Source organism: Netta rufina (assembly GCF_964035555.1).
Source record: "Netta rufina genome assembly, chromosome: 6".
In the NCBI taxonomy this organism is placed as follows: Eukaryota; Metazoa; Chordata; class Aves; order Anseriformes; family Anatidae; genus Netta; species Netta rufina.
Genome location: NC_140129.1, coordinates 5,124,612 through 5,147,005, shown reverse-complemented (window position 1 = coordinate 5,147,005; position 22,394 = coordinate 5,124,612). Strand labels below are relative to the sequence as shown.

The window sequence follows — 22,394 nt, the reverse complement described above, 5'->3', positions numbered from 1 at the left end:
CCCCAAGCAGAGCTACAGGCTGGGAGAGGAATGGTTGGAGAGCTGCCAGGCAGAGAAAGACCTGGGAGTGATGGTGGATAGTCGGCTGAATATGAGCCAGCAGTGTGCTCAGGTGGCCAAGAAGGCCAACGGCATCCTGGCTTGTATCAGGAACAGTGTGGCCAGCAGGGCTAGGGAGGTGATCGTCCCCCTGTACTCAGCTCTGGTGAGGCCGCACCTCGAGCACTGTGTTCAGTTTTCGGCCCCTCGCTACAAGAAGGACATGGAGGTGCTTGAGCGGGTCCAGAGAAGGGCGACGAAGCTGGTGAGGGGCCTGGAGAACAAGGCCTACGAGGAGCGGCTGAGGGAGCTGGGCTTGTTCAGCCTGGAGAAGAGGAGGCTCAGGGGCGACCTTATCGCTCTCTACAGATACCTTAAAGGAGGCTGTAGTGAGGTGGGGGTTGGCCTGTTCTCCCACGTGCCTGGTGACAGGATGAGGAGGAACAGGCTAAAATTGCACCAGAGGTGTTTTATGTTGGATATTAGGAAGAACTTCTTTACTGTGAGGGTTGTGAGGCATTGGAACAGGCTGCCCAGGGAAGTGGTGGAGTCACCATCCCTGGAAGTCTTCAAAAGACGTTTAGATGTAGAGCTTAGGGATATGGTTTAGTGGGGACTGCTAGCGTTAGGTCAGAGGTTGGACTCGATGATCTTGAGGTCTCTTCCAACCTAGAAATTCTGTGATTCTGTGATTCTGTGAAAATAAGCAAAAATCCATGTTTTCTAAGAATACTCCAATGTTTACGCTGATTTTCAAACACACCTCCAGGGGGACAGGGGCCATGGCACACGATGCAATCCTAAATTCCCCCCACACTATTACAGTCCCTAACACAAAACCCAATTTTGCGGTACAGCTAAACCATCAGGACACCTTCCTGAGCAGGAATTTCAGTGTTCTCTTTTTCCTACTGAAAAAGCTCGTATATTATTTTGATTAGTAACATGTCATAGATTTGCTTGGCTGGTCTAACCACATGATGGAATACTTTTTTCCGCTATAACTAGAAAAAAAAATATTCCCGTTCAGCACATGAATTATGACTTCATTTTCCTCTAAATAACTGTCTTTGAAAGGGGTTTCGGCAACACCTCAGAAGCATTAAAGGTTTTGCCCTTCTCCTCCCAAAACACCAAAGGCTTTCAAGTTTGAACATTCTGGAACTTATGTCTCAGTAAAGAGAAAACTAATATAAGAAATAATAAAATAAATAATATGCTTTTCCAAGCAAAACGTTTTGTCTTGGAGAAGTAAATCTTTCTAAGTCTCAGCTGTTCTCCTCAAGGCTGAGTGGAAACATGCAGCTCAGGCCTCTCCATGGAATTTGGACAAGGCTTCAGATTTTAGGGGATTTTCTCTTCCCAGAATTAAATATATAATCTCAAGATTCAGCTACACAAAGTCTGTAAACTTCCCTCAAATTTGCTAAGACTGAGAACACTTGCGTGGACTAATAGGAGTTCACTTAGGTTGTATGGAAGACTCTTGAAGAGCTCTTTCTTAGGCAGTCAATAAATAGTATTTTCTTTCCTAAGAAGGAAAAAAAAAAAAAAAAAAAAAAGCTCATTTTGGAAAATGGATCTTGCATTTGCAGAAAACGAGAACACAAAACACAAAAATAAGCATTTCTGCAAACAGCAAATTCTTCCCAACATTCTCCTTATTCATGGTAACACGTCTTGGAATTAAAGAGCACCTTACAAATGTGTTCAAGGACACTTGTGGGAGGGAGGGAGAAAACTAGCTCGTTCAAAACAGAAATGCCCCAGTTTTGTGTTCAATTCATCAATCGCCATAAATCTCACTTAACGGCTGGGGGTGACTCATCGGGCTCCTGCGGCAAGGAGCTGAATTCATGTAAACTCCTACTCCCTAAGGGCTGGCCCCTCAATCCAAAAACAGGACCTGGCACAAAGAAAGTCACGGAATTGATTTTGAGCTGCTTACATAGGTGAAGATTACTACTAAAGTCCTGGGAACAGGACGATGTGATGCAGGTTCCCTACTATTGCTCACAGGCATGGTTTTCCTAAAACTCAAACCCAGAGGGGTGTCCTTTAGCACCTGCTGTGCTGACAACTTACCGAGCAGCTATCGGCAGCTACACGGTGCATTTTTAAGCCCAATCCTTACAAACCCAACTTTTCGTTACCTAAGCTTCTGTTTGAGTGAAAGGTATTTTGTAAATAAAATGAAAGTGCATTCTCTCTTTTTCACTGCATAATTCCCAGTCCAAACATTTCCAGCACTTCCATTTGTAATGGAATGACCCGAAAACGGATGCTTTCCGTATTACCCTGAGGAAAAAGGACTGGTATCTTCCCAGTCTGCATGACACTGCCAACGGCAAGGGCCTTTCCTAAAAGGGATTATCACCAAGCTTTCCTTCACTTTAGTTATTTCAGTAATTTCGTTTCATGTAAATTGCATCATCCACAGCCAATGTCATGAGCTTTAGGAAAATAAACCCCTGCAAGCCTCCTCCTATTCTCCTGGTCAGGGCAAATGGTACCTACATCCCAAATAATCGGTCCATTTTGAAGAAACTGCAACACCACTGCATGCAATTCTGTGATTATTCACTGAAGACAGTACATCAGGTTAGATGTTCACACTCTGTGCTACAGAAGGACTGCTGGCAAATAACCTCTGGGAAGGATACGAAGACCTTGCCATAAGCAACTCTGTCTTTGCTGCTAGGATCATGTTTGATCTTATCTGCAAAAGACTAGGCTGGCAATTCTGAATTTCATTTAAAAGTTCTTTTTCAGACTATGCGCAACTTTATGGCTAATGAGAAGTGAGATACAATGGTGAAAACTAGGAACTCTGATGTGTAGAGTGTTTCAGAGAAATATTTGTACCGATTTCAGTCCGTATCAATAGAGCAGCTCTGTTACAGATCTTTCATATTTATTGCATTTTCTTTTGGCGTATGTTTCAATGTCACACACTCACCCCTAAATCAGTCAGTGTTCCCCCTGGACACACCAATAACAAACTAAACACCACATCAGAGCAGAGCACAGTAGCATGGGAACTCTTTCATATGGCATCAACACACGTACACAAAGAAGCAAGAAGAAGGAAAGTTCCTGCTGCAGCTGGGGCGCGCCAGCTTTCTGCCTGCAAGGCACAGCTAAGCAAGGCCAACGAGTGTGATGGGAACTGAAAATGCTTCTTGTTCCACTAGTATTAAAAGATGGCGTGCCAAAATCACCTTTCTGTCACTTTACAGTAACAGAAAATAGGAAGACCCTGCACCATTGCCCGTGGAAATATAGATTAGAAATCCAGCAGTACTGCCGTTCTGGTGCTTGTGGCCTCTCGCTAACAAATAGGAGTATCCAAAAACAGTGTGAAATTTCATATGTAAGGTCATAGGTTTCATGCAAAACTGTAATAACCATATAAAATAGAATTCTCTTGCATTACTTATTTTTTATTTTAAACCTAAAGTGAAAACTCAATTCACAGAGATAACAGTTGGTTACTTCCACGAGCCTCAAGCACACCCATTCAAACAAAACACAGGTGCAAGCAAATTTTAGCATTTGCCATAAGGCTGACTGAAGCCTGGCATTTTACAGGAAACCTTTGTTGTATTTGGCAGACATTCTTCTGTGGAGCTGTCAGGAGTTTTTGCCTACAGACGTAGTTGCTCAATGGAGGAAGAAAATTTAGCTGAAAAAAATCAGTTGCAGATACTTTAGCTATTTTACTTTGACAGCCTAGATCATTTTGGATGTTTCAAAAGCTACACATCTAGAATATTAACCAACACTGCAGAGTAACCTTTGGTCCTGCTCCTGTCACCTTCTAGTTACTTAAGAGCACAGATTTCACAAAACGTGGCTAACAATCCATTTTATATGGAAACTGGGTACTTTTCAAAATCTCTGCAGTGCCAGCCAAGTACTTCAGCTCCTCCCACACCACCACGTAAGAGACGCAACATGTCTGACTCCTTTTTCTCCTCCAGGCAGAAGTGGCTGGAAGCACTGCAGGAACAATATACCTCGTCCCTGGGGAAAGGGAGGGCCTCGCATTGCTCAGCTGCAAAGTCTGCTGGCTGACCACAGGGAAGACTTTCACAGCTAGTTTCAGCTTAACATGATTATACTCATACACCAGAGTTTTGTTGGTAGTATCTATCTCAGAGGAGACCTTTAAGGAGGAAAGGGTATGCACCCTTCAGACAAGCAACGGCACCTGTCAGACGCCAAGGTGTGAAGGAAACTTTTATGCAAAACACGGGAAGAAAGCAGAGAAATGGGTGTGAAATTAAATTAAAAAAAATACAAAAATAATAATAATAAAAAAAAAAAGAAGAAAAAAAAGAAAGAAAGAAAAACAGTTAAACCTTTCTAATAGCCATATCAGAAGAGGGGAAGGGACCTGACCCTTATACTACATAAACTGGGGCAGAACAGCCTCAGTTCTGAAGCAGCACCTCACTGATTTCTTCTATCAATCTCTAAGGACCATCTCATGGTTTTCACTCCCACTGAAGACAGTGATCTCTTTAGATTTTTTTTTTTTTAAAGCATTAAAGGAAATACTGAAAAAAGTAAGTGCCTTACAGCTGCTTTCTGAATTGCTCCTGAGAAAGTAGCAGAGAAAGTTAATCCATATGAAGTAATGTAATAAAGCACCATTTTTCCCCTTGCCTTCCAGCTTGTTAGGGTGAGACTTTTCACGAGGGCACTAGAGCTCCAACACGACCACTGTATCTTCTGCCTGCCTCCCCGTCACCGGGCACAGCCCACTGCTGGGCCCTGCTCTCGCTGCTTCCAGCAGGAACGGGATGGGATTCAAAAAAGACCAAGTGGTTATTAGTAGTAAGGAAGTAGCACAAATGGGATGAAAAGAGAACAGTACAGCTTGCAATCTGTTGCTTTGTGGTTAGAAATGCTAAGAGCAGAGGAATACTGTTTACACACGGCAATGCGTGGCTACAGCTGGTTTGTATCAGAGGAAAGGCCGCGAACATTTGTTGGACCATAAGCAGAGAGTTTAAGATTGAGAGTCTTTCTTTCATCCAGATTTTTTTTCTCAATACTGCAGTACTCGCCTTCCCTAGCTGGACAAAGCTTGGCGTCCTTTCCAAGTGGTAAGAAACAAAATCTTCAAAGGCATTTTGGAATAGGAAGCACTGGAGATCCAGCAGCTGCTTAAGGTAAAGAAGCTCACAAGGTCCTCATTATGGTCCTCACTTCTCCCAAGCTGTATCCTTGCTTACCAACAGCCACTATTTAAAGACAAGGAAACCTCAAAGCAAGATCTTTACACAGACTAACATAGTCTCATGTACGTCCGTCTCTTCTTATCCCAGATTCTCTGCACACACGGTTTCAGTTCAGAAAGAAATTAAAGGTGCAAGCTCAGTTTTGCTTCCTTGTTTTGGCACCTGTTTGCCCAGCTGAAGCCCTGACTGTTCTCTGCACTTGCACTAGTGCAACTGCAAGATGCACAACGTGCAGCTGTTGCACAGTAGTTTATGAAATGACATACACATGCATGGAACCAGACACATGTACCATCCATAGACTGAAAGACAGTTCACAACCTAGTTACAAGAGCACAGCGGTACAGGTAATGCAGATGCCATCATCTGTTGAACACGAAGGAAATGGAGCTCGTTAAATGATAGAGTCCTAGCTCAAGCAATTTCACTTTCCTGGTAATCTGGGCTTTAAATGCGGTGTTATTATTGCAGTCATTCTTCTAGCACCCTCTAGTGTTCACAGCAGCTAAGAATCATTATTGTAACATCCCATCTCATAATCCAAGCCCCTAAAAAGAACTGCTTTCCTAACCTGAAAAAGAAAACTACTCATTTAGTCCATTCTAGGAGCTTCCCATAACAACAGCATGTGTTCCTATTACATATGCAAGTGTAATCTGGCATGTTAGATTTTCTTTCAGTAAAGAAATGAGATCCTAGCGTTCACACACCACTAAGAGGGAAATATTCCTAACAAATAAAATAATCCTTGAGGTACTCACTCTTCCTTTCAAGAGTAGTCGCCTTTCAAATAAATATTTCCTGAACTGGAAACTAGCAAGTGAATTCGCTGTCTTTGTTTTAAATATGTTTGCACATGCAAAACAGCAATCCATTATTGAATGAATGAGGCATCACCCTCTAAATGACGGAATTTTAAGAGATAAGAAAACCTGCTTATTTTGCTTATTTTTATCTCGCTGAAGATGATTGCAAAGCATAATGGCTAAGGTCTCCTATGATGGTTTCCTGTGATTTTAAGGCCTAATAGCTATGGTTTCCTATGATTTTGATTTTCAGCAAACAGGCATCCAAAGCCAGTTTACAAACAGCAGACCAAATTTTTAAGTGTACCTCATGCCGAAGCTCACAGCTTGCTTGGACCAGTCCCCGTCAGACAGCCACCTAACCCCTATTCTATTAAGGTGCACAACTGAAGTAAACCAAGTTTTCCAGAAAGCAAGAAATCTGCTGAATAGTAAGTGGAGTGCAAACTTACTGTTATTTCAAGAGGTTTTGGCCTGAATTGTATTCCTGACTTCATGAATGAGAAAGGTAACCTGGTGTATTACACCCTGCCTTAAATAGCTCTCATTCTGCTCCCCTGAACTCAGCTGCAAGTCTTTTCCTGAACTCTCTCTATTCCACTGTCCTATTAATTTGGGCTATACTTGGTAGTACTTAATTCTGAAAAAGTCACAATTCCTCCTAAATAACCACCAAGCTGAATGTGCCACAACTTTTATCATTTTGGAGAGAGAGGAAAAAAAAAAAAAAAAAAAAGCAAATTTCTTTGGCTTTTCACAGACTGACATATAAATTTTATGTACCACGAGTGTAAATTTAAACAAATCAGAAAACCCACTTCGACCAAGTGGGAAAAAGAAAAAAAAAAAAAAAAAAAAAGAAAAAAAAAAAGCTGAGATTCATTTTGCTCCTTGCTCACTTTAATACCACAAAATAGATACTTCTAACATCTCCTACTCCTCTCGGCAGTACATGTTGGTCATTCCTTGCCATGCTGAAGGATTTCAGCCCAGTCCCACAGCCCCAATTTAGGTCACTTCAGGAGCAAAAGGCGGTTTGGTAGTTACGATGTACAGGTGCCCACCTGTAGGCGCGCTACCAAATGGCTCCAAGTACCGCTGTCCAAACAGCAGCGCTACCCTAAATACGTGGCAGTGAATTGCATTGTGTCCCCACGGTAGGCGTGACACCAACATTAAGACAACTTTTATCGTGTAGGAAGGAGGAAAGCAGGCGGCCCCCCTGCGGGCTGCGCCGCTGAGGCGCGGGGCGGGGCGGCCGCCATGTCGGCAGCGGGCGGGGCCGGAATGGGCGGGCGGCAGCGGCCTCAAGATGGTGGCGGCCGCGGGGCTCCGCGTGGTGCGCTGCGGGGGCAGCCCCCTGCACAGCGCCCGGGCCGTCTTCTCCGCCGATGCCAGGTATGGCCGGGGGCTGCGTGTGGTGTTTTTGGGGGGCTGTCCCCGCAGGGGGGTCACGGCTGTCGCCTCTCTCGCCACAGGTTGCTGCTGTGCACCGCCGGGGACTTCGTGAAGGTGTACAGCGCGGCCACCGAGGAGCTGGTGCGGCTGCTGCGCGGCCACAGCGGGCTGGTGACGGGGGTCGGGCTCAACCCGCACAACCGCCTGCAGGTGGGGCAGGGCTGGGGGGCTCTGGGGATGGGAGGAGTGCTCCGCAGGGCCCTTGTGGGGGGCTGGCTCTGCGGGTGTGCTTGTGGTGCTGCTCCGGGTAAGGCACGCGGTCCCCGGAGATGGGCCGCACCTGGGTGGTGGCTGCTCAAAAAGTTCCCCAGATCGGTCTTACAGCTGTAAGTAGCGGTTTTAGGTAGAACCTGGCTTTTGATGTTTTGCTGTAATAGCTGTTTTTCGCTCCTCAGCTCTACTCGTGCTCTCTTGATGGCAGCATCAAGCTGTGGGACTTCACGGATGGGATTCTCATCAAGGTACGGTGAGGTACTCAGTGAGTGCGTGGCAGAGTTGTTCTTGGCCCACTGATGGTAAAACGATAGTAAGGATTGACACAAACCAGTCTGAGGTGCATTCTACTATGAAAGCTGTCTATTCATAGCAGTAATGAGATGTTGATACATATGTCGCTGCAGAAATTCATGATGATAAATAATATTATTAGGGGAAAAAACAGCCGTCTGTTGACATACTGACTACTACTTGCTGGAGTTCAGACCAATGTAGTTTTAAGGGAATACGCTGCAGTTTGTGAGGTACCAATAGGAGCTGATAAGATGGTGTGGAAGTATGGGCCGCTGTCTGTCCTGTTGGTCCTATTTTCTGCCAAGTTAAGGGGCACTTCCAATAGCTGAGCCTTCTGTTTTGTACTGGGGGTAAGGTGCCTTCCTATTTTTTGCTAAATCTGGTGTATGTTAGTGCTGTTTTAATATAGATACCATTCCTTGATGGAATAGAGTTCTTACTTGTCCTTGAATGGACAACCAATACAGCAAGGTTTTTTAAAGCACATCTGTTTTCCCGCTGTAAAAGTTTTGTGTTGCTGACTCTTGAAAACTCTATGCTCAAGTATAGTAACTGTTGGGTTTTTATTTCTTTCATCAGACTTTCACTGTGGGATACAAACTTCTCGCACTGTATGCACTTGATAGTTGTGAGGACTCGGTGTTTGTTATAATTCCCACGAGAGGTGAAAGAGGTATGTTTAGTGTTATCATTATGATATTGTTTTTATAAGCTACTGTTAACAGAGCGAATAGTGCACAGCAGGGTGCTTTAATGTATTAATGTTCTCTAAGTCTTATGACAGATGCCTGTGGTTCTGTATTTTGGTTTTTTATTTTCATTCTTTGAGGTCTGTTTTTTACATTTGACTAGGAAAGTACTCATTTTCATTTCTAAATCACATAGTGCACATATTTGATGATGTAGATGCAGTAATCTTTAAACAGTGTCTACCATAATATAGTGTACACACAGCATTTGAGACTACTATTCCACTTTAACTGCTTGTATGGTTACTTTTTACTAGACTTTAGTTTGAAATAAATATTTAATATAGCTTGATCTTATTCCTTCTCTATTTCTACAAACATCATGTCAGAGCAAGATCAAACATTATCTAACTTTGCTTGCTTTCTGCTTATGGTTGCACTGGAATTTGCTATTTAGTCCTCAACATTCAGTGCTGTGTGAATTAGAATATCTTAAACAATATTTTTCTGAAAAGCATTATAAAGTTCTCAGACATATTAATACCTTCCAATATTCTTGATTTTTGTTAAGGTGGACTGAGTGCAAATCACTTTTATAATGGACACAAATCAAGTTGTTTGCAAAAGTTTTTTGGTAACAGATTTTTCTTTGGTCAGATACATTCCAACTGGTCTCAGTGAAGCTGACAAAAACAGCAGGCCAAGATGTGGAAGCCAAGGAATTCTCTGTGGTTCTGGAAGGTGTGGATGCGTCACCAAAGTGTATTGCGTTTGGAAGAGAGGTATATTCACCTTTGGTGGGGAGTGTTGGGTATTGTTTTGTTTCTTTTCCTTTTAAATGACCGATATGCTGTTAAATGACCGATATGCTGCTTTCATACATATACAGCACAGCAGCACTTCAGACTCATCAAGCAAAACACACTCCTTTAAAAAAAAAAATAAATTATATGGAACATTGGCTGTAAAGAAATTGTAGGTTACTGACTTCTGGAAGGGCTACCTTGGGAGACAAAAGCTTCAGCAGCACTTGGAGGCAGCCGTGATACTTGTTAAAACAATCTGCTAGAACTGAACTTTTGACATATACTAAATGGACTGGAGAACATAGGAAGTGCCAGGAAACCAGCCTATTGTTAAAATACCGTTTTTCAAGGAGAACGGAGTCTACCCATAATTTCATGAATGTCTTAAAATCCCTTTTGATATTAAAGGTCTTAACATCCTTAACACGTGTTAACTAAATGTGATTTTAGGAGTAGATATGTAGCTTTGTTTTGCTGAGATCTTATACAGCAGTGTTTGGTTGCTCACAAGGATTGATTCTGTCCTATTTAGAACAGCAAACAGGGAAAAGGAAATGCCTAGTGTACTATGTTTTGGGGTTGTGGGGTCAAATGAACATTTGAAAACAGGGATGAAGACAAAAGTGCTAGAAGTGGTGGCTCAAAGTGTTGTAACAGTCCTTTCTTGCCATCTGTGTGCAGGTACTTTCTAAGCACCAGTAGACAAAACAGATGCTGGTGTTCAATCCGGTGTCATCTCCAGTTTCAAGTGCTTTATAGTGAACCATGATTTTTTTTTTCTTCCATGTGTAAGTACAGTCTTTATCTCCTAACTGGTTGGTTGTTCTTTTACTGTAACAGGGAGAATATGTGGCATCGGTCAAGAACTTTCATCTCCAAGTTTATTTTTTTAAACGGAAACAGTTAAACAGGTAAGAACGATGAAGATATCAGGTATTGCTTCAGTCTGAATATATTAAAAATGTGTTAACTGGTGATGTGTGCACGCAGTAATCTGCATTTCTCATCAACCATTTGGTCTTATGCTAGGTGGGTTGTAGACAGTACACGAGAAGCTTCCTTTAAAAAGGAAGGTGGGCAGTAAGAGTATTCACAGTAGCTCTTGATAGCTCATTTTTTCAGCTCAGGTATATATTTTTCTAGACGATGCTGGACTGAAACAAGTGACAGGTTGGTCAAGGACCAAGTGGGATAGGGAGGAGTGGAACAAATGAGCTTGATTGAAAACAAAGATGTAATGAAATAAGTGGAAAGAAAGTTTCACTCTTTTTTACATTGTGTGTGTAAGTTTATAACAACTGGAAGACGGTTGATTTTGCTGTCAGAATTACTTCTGTGTACTTGTGCATCGGCTGAAGCTTTCTTTTTGTTTTCAAAAATATGCATATAATTAGAGTTCCTTTTTTAACTTCTGAAGGTTTTCTCTAAGAGCAACAAACACAAAAGGTGGAAATAATCTCTTCACTTGTGTAGCGTGCCATCCTAAGGAGGATTGTATTGCAACTGGCCACGCTGATGGAAAGATTCGACTCTGGTATGTTCATTTTGATTCATCTGTGTACCCCATAAACTGGCATGATCATAGAAATTAAGTGAAACCTGAGCAAAGCAGTCTAATTAGTCCTTACGTTGCTCTTTATGACTGCTGAAAATGTCAAAGAATAGCCAGGCTTGTGGGACTGCAATACTCACATTGACTTCAGGGTACAGCTTAATTTTAATGTTAAGGTAGAGGGAATATTCCCATTCAGCCACGCTCCACTATTCTGTAATGTATTTGAAAAAGGTAATGGGAGAGTAATTGAAGGAACTTTGTGGGCAATGGAGTCCCAGTGAGAGCACACTCGTGGAATTGCATGGTTAAGAAGAGTCAGCTTGCCAAGTTGCTCTGCAGCTCTAGGTTGCTCAGTGTGTGTAAGATGCACAATGCGTGAGCATTCCCCTGGAGAGCTGCTGGCACGTTTCCTTCCCTGTCACCAAAGCATACAAGAAACTGTAGTTCAGAGGTTAGAAAAAAGATACACTTGATTCAATTCAGTGTTCCCCTTTGTTTGCTCAGTTGATGACCCTGTGTTTGAAGTACTCTTTTCCTTCTCCATAGGAGGAATTTCTACCACAACAAAGAGTATGTGTTCTCCACCATGCACTGGCATCATGACAGGGTCATGGATCTCTCTTTTTCTATAGAGGGTGAGTACAAGAGTCTTTCAAAGACACAGAGCTGGAGAATGGGGGGAAGAAATCGATGGAAGTTCAAGTTCATCCACTTACTAACAAATAAATTTGTAGAATTTTAAGTATGTACAGGAAGGATCTGAAATAAGTGGAAGCGGTTGAGCTTTTCTGGTGCTATTTTGGTTGGTGTTCATAATACAAAAATCGACTTGCTGTGGCAGAATGTAAAATCTAGCCCCTCTTCCTACCACTTACACCCTACTGTCTCCTTTTTCATCAGTAATGCCAATGAGCTCTTGCCAGAGTCTGTCTGAACCTGAAGAAAGTAAGCCAGTCCTGTCTGAGCTCAAACCTAATGATAAAAACCCAGTTCACTTTCAGGTGAATGTATTTCTTGGCATACTTCTTACTGCAAAATACTTATAGAAGGAGAACATCTATATTCTAACACAAATACTGAACTGATACAAAAGGTAATGGGGCTTACGATTCCCAAACCATTGTTTAAATTTTACTCTTGGCACAAGTTCTTTTTACTTCATGTAAGTTTCTCTAACGGTTTAACATGGGATAATAGGAAACATACATGTATATGTCTGTTGCACAGGCTAGGCATGAGGAATAACTGTTTTGTATGTGACAGTATGTGTTTTTCTACTAACACATACATGTGCTGACAATATTTTTTTAAAACAAAACCTCTAACTGTATGTTTATTTCCTGGAAAGGAACCAGCTTGTTGAGTGGAGGAGTTGAAGCTGTTCTGGTTCAGTGGCACAACGGATCAGACTGTAAGAAGGATTTCCTTCCTCGCTTGGGATCTGCTATTGAGTACATCTCTGTTTCGTCTGATGGCACTCTCTATTGCACCTTGCATACAGACAACAGTAAGCCAAGTATTTTAAGTACCACCTAATGCAAAAATGGAATGCAAGTCTGTATTATCTCTACTTCATTCATTTCAAATGAGTTAACTAGATAAAACATAACAGGTTGAACACTGATCTGAAAGAACATAGATTTAAAGCAGGTTGTTTTGCTCTTTCATCAGTTCTGCAAATTTGCTGTAGCTTGGCTACATCTTGATGTAGGGGTCTCACAGATTAAGTGGAGACATCTTTTCACAATCTGATATGTATACGGTTAAGGCCCTTTCCCTCTGTGAGATGTTAATGCTTGGTGGAAGCCTCTTCTAAGTCTCTATATGCTTTTCCTTTCAGGAATCACAATAATAAACAGCAACCTAAGATTTTCCAAAAGTATTCAAGGGCTAATTAGAGGTAAGTGCAGTGAAGTTTATCTTCTCCTTAAGGGGTAGAATATGTAACTTCCAATCTGAAGTCATTTGTCCTCTTTTGTTCCCAGCCAGGGATGTCAAGACTGGTCTAGTGGTTGATCCTAGAACCAAAGCTTTGGTCCTGAATGGAGAGGCTGGCCACTTGCAGTTCTATTGTCTCCAAAGTGACAAACAGCTGTACAGTGTAAGTTGGACAGGCCTGTGCTAAAACTTCTTCAGTCAAGTATATGATACGTCAGAATTTCTCTGAAGACTTAGTATGGCAAACAAAGAAAAACCCAGCACCTGTACCCTGCAACTGGATTCCAGCCTGAGATTTTGCCAGCTTTGTCACAATCTTGTTACCTGTACGCATAGCTAAATGCTGAGAGTTGAATAAATCCTTCCAATGTTGTTACTCTCAAGTTAAATGCCACAAATTTGTAGGTAAAATCCCCATGCAATATCCTCTTCACATGCACACACTTCCTATTATTATGGAATTTACATGCCATAATTTTGCTTATCTTGATTTTTTTTTTATGCCAAAGACCAACCAGTTCTAATCAGTGCTTGCAGCACATCCTTTCTCCATTGTCTTCTGACTAATATCTGTAAATCCACACTGGAATTCTCATATTTATTCTTGTCTTGTTTTTCAGTTGGATATTGTTCAACAAGAATACATCCAGCAGGCAGGCTTAAACCAAACTGACTTGGTTAAAGTTGCATTTAGTGCCCAAGGCAAGTGGTTAGCAACAGTGGAAGAGAGAGAAGAAGAACCTGACCTTGAGTTACACTTGAAGCTGTGGTTCTTTGATGAAGAAACACAAAGGTAATGGTAACTAGAGATGGCCTTCTAGGTGTCCAAGTCTGTATCTTAAGCATGATGCAAATATCTACGCAAATGTTGTCTTGTAAAGGGTTTCTTCAAATGAACTAATAATAGGAAAATTGGATTTAACCATAGGAAGGGATTAAATGCATGTGACACATCTGAAACAGCCCACAAACATGAAATAAATAGAGAATAAGTAGAGATTAGGAATAGCTGTCCTGAATGTAATTTCTTACTTTCTCCACTCAATTGCTATTTGATTAGTCTTAAGTTACAGAAAACTGACCTTGTTTTTTCTTTAACAAAACATGCCTCTAGTTCAAATGTGTTTCTTGACTGCTTATTTAAAAAATCACTTTCTGACTACAAGTTTTGTTTCTCTGATTCCCTTTCTCCCTGCCCCTTCTAGAATAATTCTAAACTGCAATCTTCCTGAAGTTCAAAATGAAATAAGTGACAAGCTTTTTTTCTTTCCTTCTAGCTTTAAGTTGAATACTCAAATAAGCATGCCCCACGATGACCACATAACAGCCATGTGCTTCCGTGACATGGATGAAATGGAAGATGACTCCCTGATACTGGTAACAGCTGGCAAAGATTGTCTGTTTAAAGTCTGGGTGATACTAGAAGACACTGATCCAGAAGGTAAGCATGGTCAAAGTGTAACATGGTCTTACTTGCCACCTTACAACACACGATATAAATCTGACCCTAACTTCATCTGTTTAGAACCTGGCCCTCTGGTCCCATCCACTTACATATTTCTGCAGGTGCATGGAGTATTATGTTCTCCTGAGCATCCTCTGTCATGAAGTTCTGTAGTTCTGCAGTATTACAGACTGATATAGAGGTTCCTTAAACAGTAGAGACTTTACTGAATTTGCTGCAGAAGGGAATGGCAGCCTATATTCAGTATTTAAAGGGTTGTCATTGTGTAATGATGCTTCCATGCTGGGAAAGCAGACATTTCATTTCTGTGAGTATAGTCTTGACAATTCTGCTCAAGGGAGCAGGATGTGGAACAGAGATAGTGTTTTGGTTGCCATTAGTATAAAACAACAGAAATTTTACCATTCTGGAAATCCACCAGTTGATAGTTCACTTCTTGAACATCTTTCCTTCCTATTAGACGTTTCAGGTTTTTATAGATTTTTTTTTTATTGGATCAAACAAGTCCTAGAATGGATATTTAGGATCCACTTCCAATATACTTAAGTAACCAAATCCTACTCTTCAAAATGTACGCTGGAGTTTGCTTCTTGCAAAATAATGACACACAACACGAGAGGGGCGTGTATTATTCCATATGCCTTCGAACATCAAATGCTAAAGATCTCTTACTGCTTAATTTTATTTCAGTGTTAGGCAACTGTGATCTTAAGTCAGTGTGGACTGAAGATGAGACCTAATGTTTTTTTTTATTTCCTTTGAGATTGCTTTGCATCTGCTGACTGGTCTCTTTAATGCTGGGGTGGTGTTTTTATTAGTTTTGTGACTATACTGAGTTCTATTCCGTGGCATGCATAAAAGTAAAAATTAGTGTTGACTTCCCTTACGTATTTCCTCCAGAGGAGGAGAGGAATTATCAGGTAAAAGGATTGAATGTGCTGTATCTTCTGTGCAGCACATATCCATAAAAGCATGTATTAAATTAATAAACTAACTGGTTCATACATGGAACAACCTTTTGGTGTTTTCTTTGTAGCAAGTCTCTACTGTGCCTCTAGATGGTGCTGTGTTGCTTAAAGAAGTGAACTGGTTCTGGCTTTTTCAAAGGCAGTTCTTATGTAACAGCTGTGAATTGATGATTATAAAGGATTTCTTTCAGTATCTTTTCTCACTTTGTAAATCTATTGCCTGCTTACTTGAGAACATTTAATGTAGTTGGCAAAACAAGCATGATAATCTTGGGATGCAAAATAGAGGGCAAATGAAAAATCTAGATACTAGATGCTTCTTGTACTGGAAAAAGGTAGATTCTGCTTACTTCACAAAAAAGTAGGCCTTCTGAAACTGAGCTCTCATGCTCTTGAGCCTACTTTGCTGCACTAATACTTGAATTTTCCTCTCTTTGTGTATAGACTTGAATTTAATTATCTAATTTGCTTATTCAATGCAGCACAGCAAAGTTTGAGTTGGAGCTGTGACTTTGTAGGCAGCTATCACAACTACCAAGCGACTAACTGCTGTTTCTCAGAAGATGGCTCTTTGCTTGCTGTTAGCTTTGAAGAAACTGTCACTGTATGGGATTCAAGTACGTGGGATCTGAAGTGTACGTTTTGCCATCCACCTGGAAAGATAAGGTATGTTTGGCTTTTGTATCTTCTATATTTGGCTTTTCATGTCTTACTTGAGTATTCAAAACAGAATCAATTCATAGTACTTCACAATTTTGTATGTGTTCCTAGAAATGCTGAATTTAACAGCAGAATGTCATATTTCATGTATAGAAAAGACTAACTGGAACTTCCCCATTAATGTAGAGAGAAATCAAAATACTGAAGTATAAATATAAAAAGTTAGTGCTTTATTCTTGTATGCATTAATTCAAATAGGAAGTATATTGGTAAGCCATTATGCCATATTTACATCATTTGCGTTATAAAACGTGTATTTTGATTGCTGATAACCTCTGCTGGAAACCTGTATTTGGCTGGCAGACTATCCTAGCGTGTTCTGCTGGGTGCTGCCATGTTAACAGACATACTGAAGAGGTGCAGGTGCCTCTTTGTTGCATGAGGGTGGTGAGGAATGGCTCAGGTCCGCAGTACAGATAAAATTTAGAGTCCCAAAGAATAGGACAACCTCAACGTGAAGCTTGATGGACTGCAAATATACAGTAGTTTCTGATCCAGGTGAAGCATCACCTTTTTATGATTGCCTTAAGAAAGCCAGGCAATGGGTGACCTCGCTGGTTCCTCTAGTTAGTCTTTGAGCCAGATCTCTCTCTAAACAAATTCTGAGTGATGCTACAAATGAACTATGTTTCCTTTCAGTTCTAAGATTTTTGTAGCTGCTTCTCCAAGTCATTACTGGCCTAATGTTAGAGGTTCTTATTTTCTACAGAAAGCAAATCAGTAACCTATAAGTTTTTTGTTTTGTTTTTTGTTTTTTTTTTTTTTACTACTTTACTTGTTCTAGTTCTTAGCTCAGTAGTGGGAATCTTTTTTTAACTACTGGAAGCTTTTTCCAGTCCTGGTGTTAACACTAGTAATTACATGTTTGTTGCTTATGAGGTTAAAATCACTGCTTAAAATCGGAATGTCGTAGGAACAGTTCCAAATTCTCCGTAATCCTTATGGAGTCATACATACTTGACATCTTCCAGACCTGTTTTGTGGTTGCATGTGAAAGAAAGCATCCTCTCGCTAGAGGTGAAAGCAAAATGCAAACTTATCCTGACCAAATCTCAGAACTACATCTTAACTGAATGTCTCTGACTTGTTTCTCTATGTTGTATTGATTCACAAGAATGAAATCTGAAGGTCATTAACTTTTTTGACTTTTTGCTTCTGTAGGGACATCTGCTTTGGGAGACTAACATGTTCCAAATACCTTATTGGTGCCACTGATCATGGCTTTCTCTGTTGCTGGAACCTGCTCAGTTGTGCATGTAAGATCAGCTTAAATGTGTACTAGAGCGACTGTGGTGACATCTAACACAAATTTACTATGGTACCATTAAATAATTCTGGTTTGATCCAGATTTCCACAGAATATTTTGTAGTGGGTCAGTTTTTAATACTTAGTTAAGATAGTATCCTTTTTAGCATGCATGTTCATATTTAATTCTACGTTAGCTGATAACACAGTAACAGCTCGTATTTCCTGCACTTGTAGAGGAAGTTGATAATTGTGTTTTAATTAATCTGGGAATAAGTGAAGTTGTATGCCTCTTGCAGAGGCCAAGCCTTGAGTCATTTCCATTTGACCTTTTATTTGGCAAAGCACTGGGGTGGAACTGAATGCTGCCTTCTCACATCTGGCTGTTGCTGTGTTTGCTTTTCAGTGGAATGGAGTGCTCACCTCAACGTTGTAATTCTGCAACCTGATCCCCTTTCAGAACACATTGCTGCTGTCTCATGGCTCTCAAAAGAGTCCAGCTGTGAGTACAAAGGCTTCTTTGACAAGTAGTAGTTGTCAGTGGATCTTAAAACTGTGAAAGCATAATTTCTAGAAAAGGTTTTCTTAGAATTCCATAAAAGCCAAACCTGAGTTGGTGTTTGCACCTGTGGAAAACTGTGTCAGAGCTCTGATATGTTTATTCTTCCCAGAGCTACTGTTCTACAGAAAAGTTAATTACCAAGCGTATTCTCTGGATTTGAATACCATAAAAGGTAACTTCTCATATGCATTGAGGATATCCAGTTAAAAGTCCTGCAAACTAGTGCTTAAAGACAATCCAGTCCAGCCCTTACTGGCTGTCATACACAGGGCTTTGACAGCTATCCAGGAAGGTAAGAATTTCATGACTTAAAGGCGAGACTTCTTCTTTTTGCAGTGTTTGTGTTTAAGCCAAATGAGCCACGGCCGATCTGTATCCAGAGAAACCTTTGTCAAGAAAAAATCCAGTTTGCTGCCTTCGTTCCAAGAGACGTACCTGAAACAGTTGGTTCAGAAAAATACGTTTGGCTAAGAAGATCCCAACTGTATCTTCTTACCGATGCACAAGTAAGAAATAACGGTTAGCAGTGGTTCCTTGGATGTGAGGGTGCTCAGCTGTTGTTGAGTATTAGTTTCCTTTCATAATTTCAAAGCAACGAAAGCCATACATGGTTCTTCATTAAAATCTTTCAAATGCTAAAAAAGCTTAACATCGATTTATTTTTATTTACTGCTCTTTTGCTTCCAGTAGTTTCTCTTGCTTCATTCACAGAAAAAACTATGTAGAAGCTGAAGTGTTGCTGGCTATGCAAATGTTTCATACGATATTCAGATTTTCCCCATATTATTTGTGTGGTTGTTTTGTCTGTTTTCCCTTCTATCTGCAAAGTCTGTACAGAGCTATTGGGCTCATTCCTGCTTCCTTTTCTTTCTAAAATAAAGAGGAAGTTGTATTGGTTTCTTCCACTTGACAAACAAATCTTTTGGGGCCAAACTTTTGTGGACTAGGTACTGAAACACAGAAAGCAGTTTTAGATGTTGTAACTCTGCTACATCTTTCTTTATTTTAGGAGCTAATGACGTTTAGCACAAAGTCCCCAGAAGAAAGGCTTACAGTGTCAAGCAAACAGGTACCTTTCAAAGAAATTCTGATAGAAATGTGTAGCGGTACTCAAAATTCTGTCGGTGTTCAACTTGACAGATTCTAATTCCCATCTGTCATGAAAACACTCATCACATCCTGACAGGGAGTCACAGGCCCTTATCTGAAGGGGCGCTAATCTGTACTTGCTTATATGTTGGCAGAAGTCCTGTTCATAAAACCTTTAAAAGGTGAAGTATTAGTAACCTAATACTTCTTTTCTAATTTTCCTGAACAAAATCTGATAATTTTCTAAAAGAATGTAGATTGCACGCATGAAGCAAAACCACCTGATATTTGAGCTAGCTCTCTTCCTTGTTTTGGTTTCTTTAATGCTTGGAGCCTTGGTTTGTGGCCTGAGAGAAATAAGTATCAGTAGCCATGTCATATGGCTCAGCTCAGTTAAATCTGAGCATGGAGTTCTGTCACCTAGACTGATTCTAAATTCTTCTAGCCAAATTTCGGTAATTCAAAATGAGATGGAATTTAGATCTTTGACAATAGAAGTTCTAATTACAACTGTCTTGTTTCAAATACAAGTTGTACAAGTTGTGTTTTTTTTATTCAAGCTGGCCGTAGAAGAAAGCCTTCCGGTGACCCCATTTAGCTTGCTGTTGGGAAAGCACAGACATCAACAATCACAAGGGGATATAGACCTTACAAAAGTAGTTCGTAATCACCACGAGCAAGATTCCCCTGCTGTTAAAGAGGTAGGAGTAACTACAGTAAGTGAACAAGCAAAATAATGACAGGCAAAAGCGTTCATAATAAAGCTTCTCTGCTTTCTCTTCAGCTCCTGCACACTCCAGCACACGTTTTGCCATCTGCTTCCTTCCTGTGTCCTATATTTATTAATTCATTGCTCATCTCCAAAGAGAAAAAAAGGTAAGAAAAATGGGAGAACTCATACTAGTTATTGAGATCAGTTGAATTTAAATGCATCTTCAAAAAAGCTATTCTTACACTTCAGATAATTTTCTAACACTCTTTGCCTTTGCTCCTCTTAGGTGATAGAATAGTAGGTTGCTTATAGCCCCATCCAGCCTGGCCTTGAGTACCAAACACCAAACAGGCATTTGGTAGCCTGTTCTTCTGAGATCAACATTCTTACTGGACTGTCCAAGTAAATTTTTTTGCCAACAAAATAGTGGCAAAAGTCGCATACAAAGAATATATAGAAACTTCTATGTGGTTTAGTACAGAAGAATTTAGGAGTTCAGTGGCCTCTGTAAATATTTGCAGCTGTAGAGCTCATACTTTGACTCTAGTAATTAGTATGCCTGTGCATTTGAAGTGCATACAGCTACAAGGACTATAGGAGCAGGCCCCTGAAAGGCTGGTAAGTGTGTATCACTGTATAGCCTGATATCCTTACTAATGTTAAATCCTTCTCTTTTACATATCAGCATAAATAAACAGTGATGGTAAACATCTATAAAGCATTGACTTGGAGGGATAAATTTCACTAGATCAGATGATCTATAGGAGACCAGGACTATTCTGTCACCTAGGACATTCCTAATGACAGAACAGGTATTTGAATTAATAGTATCAGAGTACCATATTTTAGGTGGTGGTTGTTCTATATAATTACTTTAACGTATAGTTTCTATTTCAGCATGAGTTTCTTTTGAATCAAGTGAGAAGGGAGCAGCTGTTTTAAATACCTCTCTATTTAAAAAAAAATTCTTCATTGGAATGTGCTATTGCAGCGTTTTTTAAGACCCCAAGTGACCTCTTATCTGAAAGAAGAGTGGCCTTAATTCTCTCATCCACCAGTATGTGCTATGTTTCTAATCTATAGAAGTGTGGAATAACTTCTTCCATAATGCTGAGCTGCATGTTCTGACAGTATATATTATGTTTGGAGAAAACGTGTATTTGGGAAGTTTACTTAACGGAGAAGCCAGCCATGTGAAATAGCTTGTAATGGAGATGGCAAGAAGTACAGTAGTTCTTCTGTAGCCTGAGACTTCAAAAAACAAATCCAATATTTGCTTGAAGTTACTTGCATGATAACTGAACTGTATTACCATGTGTGATCAGAACTACCTATTTAACTATTTCCAATCATCTTTTTACAGTGCTGAAGAAGTTGCTGATGAAGTAGAAATGGAAAGTGAAGAAGCAGAAGAGGATTCAGATGAGGAAAAAGATGTTACTGAAATGGAACAAGAAAATACAAAGTCTATGGATTTATTAGGAGAGATAACATGTAAACTGTCCAAAGCTGAGGAAAAAGAGCTACGAAAAGTTAGAAAAATGGACTACAGTTGGATATCAGCTTTCTAAACAGACATCGTGCTTTTTTCTTTTGTATTGTAAGCTGAAGCTTTGGATATTAAATACTGTTCCAAAACCCTTTCACGTCTTTTGACCATGAATTTTATCAACCTCTACTGCCATAAGAAGAGAGAACTCTGGGGAGGGATTAAAGTTTTGGAAAAAAATGCCTCTGTTCTTAGCTTTATCACTGATTCACTGTGAGCTTAGAAGACATCTGACCTATATCTTTTTGTCATGCAAGTGCATATAAGAGGCTTCTTGTGAAGCTGAATTCATTACTGGACTTGTGATGAGTTTCTGAAGTCACAGCTGAGCCTCTGAAAACTTCCCCAGCAGAGACTGGGCTACTGAGGCCAAAGAACAGCAGCAAAGGGCTTCAGTTCATAAAGTACTTAATTCAAGAGTTCAGGATCTAGTGGGGAAATTGGTTGTGCTGTATACAGGTAAGTAACAAGTCTCCTCAGAAATTCCTTCATTTGACGTGGGTGACAGCTGGTTCAGCATGTCTGGTTGTAGAATATAGCTGCCTCCTGTTACTTGGTCTTAACGTGTTTTCTGGTATTTGTACAGTACCAAGACTCTTAGGCATAGGGCACTTGAATTCATTATTTCATAACGAAACCTCTACACTCCCATTTATCAAGAACACCACAGAACTTTGCAGGGATACACATCTCCTTTCTGCCACCTTACTGTACGCATAACAGAGCTGTGAGAGGGATGAGCTGAGGGCTAAGCATAGAAACAGTGTCCTGTCATGTACCTATAACAGCAAGCTGGTGGAGGTTGCATTGGTCAGAGAGCTCTGGAGAAACAATATTATGCTAACAATATTTAAGTTAAAAATACTGGAAACAGGTAGGATACTTTATTGGTGAAAAATCATCCTCTTCCCTCCTTTGCTACTGCCTTTAATCCTGCCTTGGAACAAGCTGGAAAACACTTTTCTGTATCATTTCTAATACCATGTAGTGAAAGGCCTGTTTGCTTTTGTTTTGGTTTTTGGAGGGTACAAGT

General features: G+C 40.5%; 1 protein-coding gene across 1 annotated transcript; it reads left to right on the top strand.

Moving 5' to 3' along the window:
- The first annotated feature begins 7,381 nt into the window (after positions 1-7,381).
- WDR75 (WD repeat domain 75) lies at positions 7,382-21,453 on the top strand. Its single transcript, XM_084288778.1, has 21 exons — positions 7,382-7,492; positions 7,573-7,702; positions 7,948-8,013; positions 8,642-8,735; positions 9,409-9,533; positions 10,398-10,468; positions 10,975-11,091; positions 11,659-11,747; positions 12,461-12,619; positions 12,953-13,012; positions 13,098-13,213; positions 13,671-13,843; positions 14,328-14,491; positions 15,966-16,149; positions 17,365-17,459; positions 17,856-17,951; positions 18,348-18,517; positions 19,021-19,080; positions 19,661-19,801; positions 19,885-19,976; positions 21,176-21,453. Exons 1-21 carry the CDS (start codon positions 7,407-7,409, stop codon positions 21,381-21,383), a joined length of 2,496 nt encoding a protein of 831 aa, XP_084144904.1. The 5' UTR covers positions 7,382-7,406; the 3' UTR covers positions 21,384-21,453.
- The last annotated feature ends 941 nt before the right edge of the window (positions 21,454-22,394 follow it).